This window comes from Lissotriton vulgaris, chromosome 3_2 (assembly GCF_964263255.1).
Source record: "Lissotriton vulgaris chromosome 3_2, aLisVul1.2, whole genome shotgun sequence".
NCBI classification, from domain to species: Eukaryota; Metazoa; Chordata; class Amphibia; order Caudata; family Salamandridae; genus Lissotriton; species Lissotriton vulgaris.
Genome location: NC_141690.1, coordinates 152,843,500 through 152,854,828, shown reverse-complemented (window position 1 = coordinate 152,854,828; position 11,329 = coordinate 152,843,500). Strand labels below are relative to the sequence as shown.

Here is an 11,329-nt window from a genome sequence, read left to right as displayed (position 1 = left end):
CCTCAAACTGAACTCAGACAAGACGAAAGTCCTCATCCTGGGATCATCACCCTCCGCCTGGGACGACTCCTGGTGGCCCCCGGCCCTGGGTACCACTCCCAAACCAACGGACCACGCACGCAACCTGGGCTTCATCCTGGACTCCTCCCTGTCAATGACCAGACAAGTCAACGCAGTCTCACTCTCATCCTCGTGCTTCAACACTCTGCGCATGCTCTGCAAGATCTTCAGATGGATCTCCACTGAAACCAGGAAGACCGTCACCCAGGCACTCGTCACCAGCCAACTGGACTACGGGAACACCCTCTAAGCAGGAACCACAGCCAAACTTCAAAAAAGACTCCAACGAATCCAGAACGCCTCCGCACGACTCATCCTGGACATCCCCCGACACAGACACATCACCGGACATCTGAGAGACCTGCACTGGCTCCCCATCAGCAAGAGAATCACGTTCTGACTCCTCACCCACGCAAACAAGGCTCTCCACGACCTGGGCCCCAAGTACCTCAATGACCGCTTGACCTTCTACACGCCCACCCGCCAGCTACGATCGACCAGCCACGCACTCGCCACCGTACCACGCATCCGCAGAGCCACCGCCGGAGGAAGATCCTTCTCCTACCTGGCAGCCAAGACTTGGAACTCCCTCCCCACCCACCTTCGGCGGACCCAGGACCTTCTCTCCTTCAGGAAGCAGCTCAAGACCTGGCTGTTCGAGCAGTAACTTCCCCCTCCCCCAGCGCCTTGAGACCCTCCTGGGTGAGTAGCGCGCTTTACAAATGCCGTGATTGATTGATTGATTGATTGATGATGTATTCATTTATGCATTTACGTTTGTATTCTCCATTTCATTATTCAGTTATACGTGTGATGATATTCAGTTTTCTTAGCTTAGCTTATGTGCCACCATTTTGGGTGCTTCTCTCTGCGTGCGAGTCGCACTCGCTCATCCCCCCTACCGTAGGAATAGGAAAAACCCTGAATGCAGCAGTTTTCGTTTCTTAGCTAACTGTGGCCGAAACTAAGAACAAACTTCTAATCAGTAATGTTCTCATGCGCTGGAGACGCTGAGGCCCGGCTCCGTGGCCTTGGGCAGAGATAACCAAATATTGCTATTGCATGTGCAGATGCCTCTTGTGTGAGGCCATTGTTCACCCTCTCTGGGGTCCAGTACTTTTCCAGTATCAGCGTGTTCTACTTTGCTGTACCATGTTATAATGTATTGCTGTGATGAGATGGGTCAGTCCTCTCTGTGCACTCTTGGGGGTGAGGTCGGAAAGGGCCCTCTCATATGGGAGTTTGTGGCCTAATAAAATACTTTGTTATTTCTTCTCCACTGTCCGGCTGACTTCTTACTTGGTAATTATAGGTGAGTGCGGTAAGTCACTCGGATGGATTTGAGCCACTCTTATCAGATGGCGCCTGAACAGGGACCCTGCGATAAGGATCTTTCTCACCCGTAAGTGGGTAGCAGAAGGCTGGGGACCCTCTGGTCGGCATGGTGGGCCCGGGTACCCACTTTGATGCCGAGCTTGGTTCTCGCAGCGCTGCCCCACCCTGCTGATCGGGAGAGGTCCCGGTTCATGATCCTGCGCCGAGGTCAGGAAGGCAGAACTTTGGAGCTGACCGTGTTGGTCCCAGCAGCCGGTGGTGGAGAACGGTAGAGGTCGGTACCGCGTATAGAAGGTGAGTGGTCCGATTGTTGATTGAGGGAGCTGGGATGCTCCAAGGGACCGGTGTGTCTCTAGTGGTTGAAGGAGCCGGTGTGCTCCTGGGGCTAGTGTGCTCCGGGGAACTCAGAGTGCGAGCGGTGCTCTGACAGACTTGACGGAGGTTGGGTAGACGTTTGTTTGTGGTCATTCGACCGGGTGGTACTGCATTGGAGGCATGGCTCATTGCGGGCGGATTCTGGGGCTCACCCGAACCCCCAGAGTGTGGTTCGTTGGGAGTGGGTCCAGGGTCTCCCGTGGTAAAGTGCGCAGCGATCTGTAGTGCTGCCCGGGTAGCGGATGTGTCCTCCAACCTCAGAATAGTTAGTGTACTGTTCAGTCTGCGGTAGGGTCCAGGTTCTCCAGGACTTGGTCGACTGGCCTTGTCCCATTTTGGTAACACATGTTTGGCAGGGATTTGACGCATAGGAGGCGTGAATATATGTGTGTGTGTTTTAGTAGTGATTGTGTGGTTTGAGTGTTGGTGAGAAGGTATGTGTGAAGTTTGTGTTGATGTGTGATTGAGTGGGTGAAGATGCCACGTTTCAGTAAGCTACGGTGCCTCGGGTGCTGCTGCGGCGCCTCGGACACTAGATTGGCTGAGAGCCAACCTGCTCCAGTGGAGGGCTCACCTAATTTCGAGATGTATGTAAAGCATGGATTGACCCCAATTTTGTTCAACACCTTGTGGCATAAATATACTAAAAGTAACGTAGATTTGCAATGGCCGTTGACTGGTTCTTTTGATGTGGCAAAACTAGATTATTTGCAGGACAGATTATTTGCTAAGGGTAGCCGCAAGAGTATGTTCGATTCTTTGAGAGTGTGGCAAAAGGAAGTAAGGGAACGACAGATGAGAGAGGAGAAGGTGGCTCAGAAGAGAGCAGCGCAGACGATCGCACAAAAGGCGAGAGAGCATACTAAGAAAGAGAATGAGACGCAGATTGAGCGAGCAGACAGACTCCATAGGTTGCAGACGGATAAAAGTTATGTAGTAAGAGAAGAAGAGCAAGATGAGATGGAGGACATTTTGAATGTTCGGCCCCCTCCCCCGTATGCACCACAATCATTGTACCCCGTGTTGACAGATTCTGCTTCCCCTGCGGTGGTTTCAGTTCCATAAACGGTTGCTACGCCCCTGCTCGGCACCCCCACTTCCTCTGTTTCGGCCCCTACTTTGTTGAGAGATGTTGAACAAGCATTGTCTTCTGTCACTTCTTCTGTGACCGCGCCTCTGATTTCTTTCTTTGCGGCGAGCCCACCTGCCCCCTCTGTGATCTCTTCCGCACTTCCCACTGTCTCTGCTAGCGCTACCCTCCCAGGTGAGTTGGCGACCCCGATTCGAAGTGCCGGAAGTGGGCTACTTACCCAAGTACGTAAATTGCTTACACGCTCTACTGTTGGGTTGGACGAAAAAACAATGGTGGCTAATCAGGCTTGTCAGTGGGCTAGGAATCCTATTTACGTACTGGAAGACATCTGGTCCACAGTGAAGGATTATGAGCCTCTGATGCAGCAGCATGCATTGTGGCATAGGTCAACGACGCTGATAGCGTTGTGGGAACAGGGTTTTGGTGGAACGGCGCCCCGGGTTCTTTATGACATTAAGGACAGAGCCTATAGGGCTAATACTAGAATGAAGGATGTTTTACAGAATTTGCGGACTTTGTTGGAATATAGAGATGAATTGCCATCAGTAGGAGGGGCCTCCTTTTCTGGAGTGCACCCAATGCGCGAGGTTCACCCCATTTTCCATCCTGAAGTGCCTGCAGTGATAGACCCAGTAACTCAGAATGTGACAAGAGCTCATGCAGAGGCTCGTTTCCAGGAACAGTGGGTATATACCCCCTGGAAATGGAGCGAGGTGTTGGCGCTGAAGGAGCAATTGCCTGACTCTAGAAAAAACCCGACTGCTAATTACAAAGAATTGACGGAAGCAGCTTCCTCGACAGTCATGACTTTAGCTGACATAGAATTGTTCTTTGGATTATTGGTTCCGGCGGACGTGTGGAGGCAGGTGAAGGGTACAGATCATGCGGAGGAATTGGGAGGTACTTGGGAGGAATTTAAGGACTGGGATAAGGAACGGAAGCCAGGAGACAAACCGAAAGCTGAGATCCTAGCATTACCGGGGCGAATAATAAAATGTATGCACTCTCTTATTCATCCAAAGAAGGTGGATTAGGATAAATTGACTGCATGTAAGCAGAAGAAGGATGAAGCGGTTTCAGATTTTTTTACTGGTTTCGAAGAAGCCTTTTTGGATTTCAGTGGTCAGGATCTTTCTCAGGATGGGGGCTTGCGACTATTCGTGAACAGGTTTGTAACAAACTTGTTACCAGATAGCGGCTAGATTGCAAGCATCGGAGAGTACGTGGACGACGTCCACCCCCTCTGGTATTCTGAGTATGGCTCAGTATTATGAACATAGAGAGAACGAGAACAAAGAAAGACAGGAAAAGAAAGCTAAAGATTTGAAGACGAGAGTGTTGTTGCAGCAGGTGTCGAAGGGTCGGGGACGTGGAGCCCCACCTATGGTAGCGGGTCGAGGTGGAAGTAGCTATGGAAGAGAGAGAGAGAGAGGCTGGGGCTGAATCAATGTGCGAACTGTAAAAAGGAGGGACACTGGTGGAAAGATTGTCCGGAGCTTTGGTCCAATGCTGGACAAGGTAGAGGCAGAGGTCGTGGTGAATATCGCAGGTATGATAGAGACAGACAGTGTGGTGAAGAAAGGCGGCCGGGGAGAAATTACTTTGATGGGGAGAGGGATCAACAGCATTTTCAGACTGAGGTTGGCCATGACGGTGACAGACAGTACTACAACCAGTACTACAACGATGCATACGCAATGGATGACATGACTGGCTTCTCCCATAACTAGGACAGCGTAGGACAGGGCATGGGACCAATTTCTGTGGATGTTGATCAACGAGGACCCTATGTGACTGTGGATTTATTGGGGTCTCCTCAGAAATTTTTGGTGGACACGGGTGCTATGAAAAGTTCTGTAGCATGTTCTCAGGTCCCAGGGGCGGCTCTGTCTGGCAGGAATAATGTTTCTGTTGGGTTCTCAGGTACTCCGGTAATTAGCCCCATTTTTAAGCCTCTAACGCTTACCATTGGTCCTTTCACCATTGACTCTCCTTTCCTTCTGACTTCGAATTGTGGTGAGAATTTGCTGGGTTTGGGTTTGGGTTTGTTGAAGAGACTGCATTCTACCATTTACTGTTCCCCGGGCGGTGTGTACGTCACTTTGGGTCCTAATGTAGCGCATGCGCAACAGTGTTTCTCAAAAGACGAGCCTCTTCCAGCTGAGTTTGTGGGGATCCCGGAGACATGGTGGGCCAGTAGAGATACTGATGTGAGAAAGGTGGATATTGACCCCGTGTCCATCAAGGTTAAAGTGGGAGCTCGATTGCCCAGAATACGGGAGTATAAAATATCCAGGGATGGTGAAATGGCTCTGCTACAAATAATACAGGATTTGATACAGTCGGGTGTAGTGGAAGAGACATTTGTAATAGCCCCATTCTCCCGATTTCTAAAAGACCCTCTGCTGATGCAGGTGATGGTGCACCTGATGTTTATCGTTTTGTGATTGATTTACGCCACATTAATAAAGTGGTTGAGCCCCAATATCCAGTGGTCTCTGATATTACAACGACTTTGACTATGATCCCTCCCACCGCCAGATATTTTTCTGTTCTGGATGTAAAGAATGCTTTCTTTAGTATCCCAGTACACCCTGACAGCCGTCATCTTTTCGGATTCTCATTGGCTGGCCGCAGCTTCAGATTTTGTAGAATTCCTCAAGGCTATACTGAGAGCCCCAGCATTTATAGTCAGGCTTTGAAGGCTCAATTGGATGATTTGGAACTCCCCGAGGGCAATGTTTTATTGCAATATGTGGACGATCTTTTGATAGCGTCTGACACCGAAGATGGGTGTCGGGATGCTACAGTTAAATTGTTGCATCATTTGGCTCGGAATGGACACAAATCGCCCGATTCATCAAACAAAATTGCGCTCGCAAAGGGCCAGATTCTGAGAATCTGGCCCTTTGCGAGTGCGATTTTTGCATTTGGGATTCAGCATCCCAAATGCAAAAATCGCTAATTGCGATCTCGCAATTTTGCGAGGAATTACATTTAAGGAATCTCTATTTGAGATTCCTTAAATGCAATTTATCATCCAATTTTGTTTTGCGAATTCGCAATTTCTGGCCGCAATTTACCGCGAGGTCAGACCTCGTGGTAAATTGTGAAAACTCAGAAAAATGCATTTAAATGCATTTTTCTGAGTTGCATGTTACACACACACATGCCCTTTGGACATGTGTTTGTGCAACACCTGTGTAAAATTTCATTTGAGGGGTGCTACAGGGTGTCCTTTGGACACCCCTGGCACCCTTCAAATCGCTATCTTATTTGCGATTAGCAAATTGCTAATCGCAAATAAGGAATACTCCCCATTCATTCCTATGGGCCTTTTGGCCCATAGGAATGAATGGCGAGTTATTCCTTATTTGCGATTAGCAATTTGCTAATCGCAAATAAGGAATATGTAGGAATCGCATTTCTTTATGCAATTTCTACATGAATCGCTATTAGGGGCTCGCAAAACGGGAGAATGATGAATCAGGCTGAAAGGGTCCCTTCCCAAATTTCAATACTGTCGACAGGAGGTTACCTATTTAGGTCATCTCCTATCGAAGGAGGGGAGGTGGTTGACACCGGAGCGCATCAAGGCGATAACTAACATGGCTGTAGGTGCTTGCGTTTTTGGGCATAACTTCGTATTGTCGCCAGTGGATACCTAATTATGCCTTACTAACCAAACCCCTTCTGTATCTGACTACTAAAGAGGTGCGCAAACCCCTACCCTGGACTCCAACATGTCAAGAAGCTTTTGAGTCACTAAAAACTGCTTTGTGTTCTGCACCTGTTTTGGGAACTCCTGATTACCAGAAGCCTTTTGTACTTTATGTACATGAGGCGGAAGGTTGCGCGTTGTCTGTCCTAACTCAATGTTTCGGCGGGAAACAGAGACCTTGCGCTTATTTTTCTGCTATGCTTGACAATGTGGCGAGAACGTTGCCGAGCTGTCTAAGGGCTACAGCGGTTGCTGCGGTCTCAATTAGACAATCGGCGGGGCTCGTGCTGGGTTATGATCTCACAGTAATGGTACCGCATGCTGTGGACACTTTATTGAACAAAACGCAGACGCAGCATTTAACTAGTGCTCGTCTCACTGGTTATGAGCTCACATTATTCGCACCCCATGTTACGATTAAAAGATGTGCCACCTTGAACCCAGCCACGTTGCTACCCATCCCTTCAGATGAAAAGAACGATGAAGTCCATGATTGTTTGTTTCAGACAGAGGAGGAGACGAAGGGAAGAATAGATTTAACGGACACTCCCCTAGATGATCCCGACGGGGAGCTGTATGTTGATGGTTCCTGTTTTAAACTTGCGGATGGTACCTCAACTGCAGCATACGCAGTCAGGACATTAAAAACAGTGGTGGAGACTTCTAGGGTCCCGTACCACTCAGCCCAAGATGCAGAAATAATAGCATTGATGCGAGCGTGTGAACTGTGTGAAGGATTGGACGTGAACATTTACACTGACAGCCAATACGCCTTCGGCGTGGCTCATAGTTACGGCCGACTGTGGGCGGAGAGAGAGTTTTTGACATCACACGGACAAAGGATCCAGAATGGTCCGTTGATATTACGATTATTGACAGCATTGACGCTTGCCAGACGACTGGCTGTGATAAAATGTAGTGCACACAAAGCGGTGGTAGATGATGTAGGACGTGGCAACGCATTTGCAGATTAGACAGCTAAGGAGACAGCAAGGACAAAACTCCCATGAATGTTTGTGGCAGGACCAGCTAGGTGGGTACCAGACGTTGACATGTTTATGAATACTGTACAAAGTGTGCGGAACATACAAGAAAAAGCGTCTGAGGATGAGTTGAGGACATGGAAGGATGGTGGGGGACGGTTGGACGCGGATGAGTGTTGGACGGATGTGTCAGACAAAAGACGATGGTTACTTCTGGACGCATATGTCCTCCCAGTGGTGACAATGGCTCATGGGCCAGCTCATATTAGTGCGAAGGGATTCTGTAAACTACTAGACCCAGTGTGGAGTAATAAGAACATCTCCAAGATGGCAACCCACTTAGTGCAGCAGTGCATGGTTTGTTTAAGACATAATCCTGGAAAGGGAACACCTGTCCCGGTTGGAAATTTTGCTCCTCCTTCTTTCCCTTTTGAAGTGATCCAAATGGATTATATTGAGATGGAAAGAATCAATAACCTCAAATTCGTCCTGGTGGTGGTATGCTCTTTTAGTAGGTGGGTGGAGGCTTTCCCAACTAAGGATTGTACAGCTAGCTCAACAGCTAAGATGTTGATAAAGGAATACTTCTCTCGTTACGGATTGCCCCGGGTGATCTGGAGTGACAATGGCACATCCTTTAATGCCAAATTGATGGAACTGATATGTAAGGGACTACAGATATCACAGAAATTTCATGCATCACGACACCCCCAGGCTGTGGGTTTGGTAGAAAGGTTTAATGGGACGTTGAAGTTGAAGATGGCCAAGATACAAGAGAGTACAGGGTTACATTGGCCGGATGCACTTCCCCTGGCTTTACTTTCCACTAGAATGACAGTCAATTCCACGACAGGCGTCTCACCTCACGAAGTTATTTTTGGCCGTCCAGCTAATGTGTGGGGTGTCCCAAGACCTAAATGCTTCTCAGAAATAGAATACCCTTTGTTGATAGATTACCTGTATGCTTTGACTAAAGATCTCCGTTCTGTTCATCAGCAGGTAGCAGACACCCTGAAGCCACGGCCGGAGGGGGAAGGACACACTATACAACCTGGGGACTGGGTTGTCGTCAAGAAGTACCATCGGAAGTCCTGCTTGGATCCAAGGTGGTCGGAGCCGAGGGAAGTTCTCCTCACCACCCGCACCGCACTCCGGATCCAGGGCCGCAAGGCGTGGATACATGCGTCCCACGTGAAGCGCCTCCCACTGCCACTGCCATATGACAAATGGGTGAGAAAAGGCGTCGCTGATGACGAATGTGAAGTAGTTCCTCGGTACATACCCTTCTCGGATGCTTTGTTGAGGGGTGAGGAGCCGGATCAAAAGGAGGAGAGGCCAGCTCAGATTGCAAGTGGTGAGGCCTCTCCTGATCACAGTGAGCAAACATCAGCGGATAAATCCCCTGCCATTGAGCCCTGCATTCTGTTTACAGATCCAGAGGTGTGGGGGAGCACTCGTTATAATCTGTGGCCTAGGAAGGGAAGGAAGGAGAACTTAGCACTGGAAGGCAGGCTGAGATAGGGACCTAGAAGAGAACTGTGCTGAAGGATAGTTAAGTGTTAGGGATGGACTGCTGGAAGAGCCCTGGTGCACTGTCGAGACATTGTCAGATGGGACACTAGGATTGCGCCTGGGCCCGGATTAAGTGCTCCTGAGTTGCAAAAGCTGTGCCACTCCGTCGTGGGATTAGGGAATGAACAATAGAAGCCAGCCTGTGAGGCTTTAACGGACACGGGGAGAAGATCCCTTTTGAGGGTGAAGAACCGCCTTGGCCGGCTTCGGTGTGCCTGTGACTGTTCGATTACTTTTAGTTTAGTTCTGGATTTTTAGTTAGGGAATATGTACCCTTTTGGCCGTCCCATTCCTGAAGAGGAGCAGCCTTTTGCAGCTCCTCGTAGACCAGACCCGGACTCTCTATGGTTAGCTCTACCCCGAAAAGGAAAAATTGTGGCCATTGTGATATTCATCATTGTGTTTCTAATAATTCTTGGGATACTGTTTTTCTTGGATAAAGCCTACCCTGTTCATATGTTTATTCCTACCCCGTCTGCCCTTCCTGAGCACAATATGGTTACTGTTGATTATGGTGAACAATGTCTGCACAAAGGTTACCGTGATAATGTTTTTATCAAGACTCTACATCATGCCCATGCTGTGTATAATGTGACAGATTGTAGGGTTTGTGGGTTGCTACCTTCTGCTGCCTATAAAAAGGATAGATTGCTGGCACTCCCTTTAACACCTCTGAATAGTTGTATGGGATGGTACACTTTAATTGGTATGGTGAAATTCTTTCAACAACCCGATTTTCTAAATCCTCGATTACCTAGTAGAGGATCTACTTTGACCATGCGAGTACGCCCTATGCCTACCCCTTCTCTTGGACAGCTGTTTACTGATGGACGCTTCAATCAGACATTTCTGGACACATGCTCGAAGAAAGTGGGACGATTTGTGACTCCTAACAACACTGACAAAGTTAGGGAGAGTTTTCTACAGCTGAACTCTTCTTTGGCTTATAGACACCCTCCTGCGACAAATAGTAGTAGTCATTCTCTGGTGCCTCTGGCAGTTGTTGGGCCCTCGCCATTCTTCTGTATCATGGGGAGGGGCCCTATAAAGGTTGGGAACAGTTCTTGCAATGTGACTGCTTCGATCCGCTTGCTCTTTAGTCCTTCTTTGGTCACTCCCCCAAATATTTACTTCGTTTGTGGAGATAATGGATACCTGTGGTTGCCTGAGGGTTGGGGTGGGATGTGCTTTTTGGCTTACTTGCTTCCACCTGTCTATGTAGCACCCTCAGACTATCATAAAACACATTGTCGGTTTGCTATAATGCCTGGACAGCGTACAAGGAGGGCACTCCAAGTTGAGGATATGGATCAGACAGATATTTCTTTACAACAATGGACAGATTTTTCTAAGGGTCTACTGCCGTTCTGGGGTCCCATATTTAACAGTAGGGCTATTCGGAGACTGTCAAGGGTGATGGAGAAAGTAGTGAATGCTGAGGCAGACATTGTAGCTAATATGTCTGTCGAGATGCAGGCTATGAGATTATTTACGATTCAAAATAGGATAGTGCTTGACGTCATTCTTGCTGAAAGGGGTGGAGCCTGTCGCGTCATCGGGACGTCTTGCTGTGTGTATATTCCAGACTCGGCCCCTACTGTTAACTTAGCTGTACAGAAGCTTCATAGATTAGCGACTGAACTTCATCAGGACACTGGTACTTGGTCACTACAGAAATGGCTGTGGGGCGTTTTCTCCTCCTGGGGCTGGAAGATTCTGATGGGTGTTGTAGGAATAGTGGGTGTGTTGCTGACTTGTTGCTTCTGTGTCTATTGCCTTCCCCCTTGTTGCTCCATGTGTGCCAGTAATCTCCTAAAAGATCGACCCGCCAGTATCCTGTGTCTAATGATATGGAGCTTCCTGATATTGGCTGGTTGATGCTTATTGATGATGATGTTTTTGATTGATATTTTTTCCCCGTCCCTAGCATGATGTGTAAAGACCTTATCTTTTGGCTAATAAAGGCTACGCTCATGTTAGCCACATAATGCTAAAAGGAGGGTCTGATAGGTTTAATTTTCCGATGCCCCGCCCACTTACATTTACATATATGAGTTAGCATGATGTGTCTAACTAATGATGTATTCATTTATGCATTTACGTTTGTATTCTCCATTTGATATTCAGTTTACTTAGCTTAGCTTGTGTGCCACAATTTTGGGTGCTTCTCTCTGCGTGCGAATAGCACTC

General features: G+C 48.3%; 1 protein-coding gene across 1 annotated transcript; it reads left to right on the top strand.

Annotated features, from left to right (window-relative positions):
• The first annotated feature begins 9,406 nt into the window (after window positions 1-9,406).
• On the top strand, window positions 9,407-11,017 carry LOC147725446 (uncharacterized). Its single transcript, XM_086964452.1, has one exon. It carries the CDS (start codon window positions 9,407-9,409, stop codon window positions 11,015-11,017), a length of 1,611 nt encoding a protein of 536 aa, XP_086820578.1.
• Window positions 11,018-11,329: the final 312 nt, after the last annotated feature.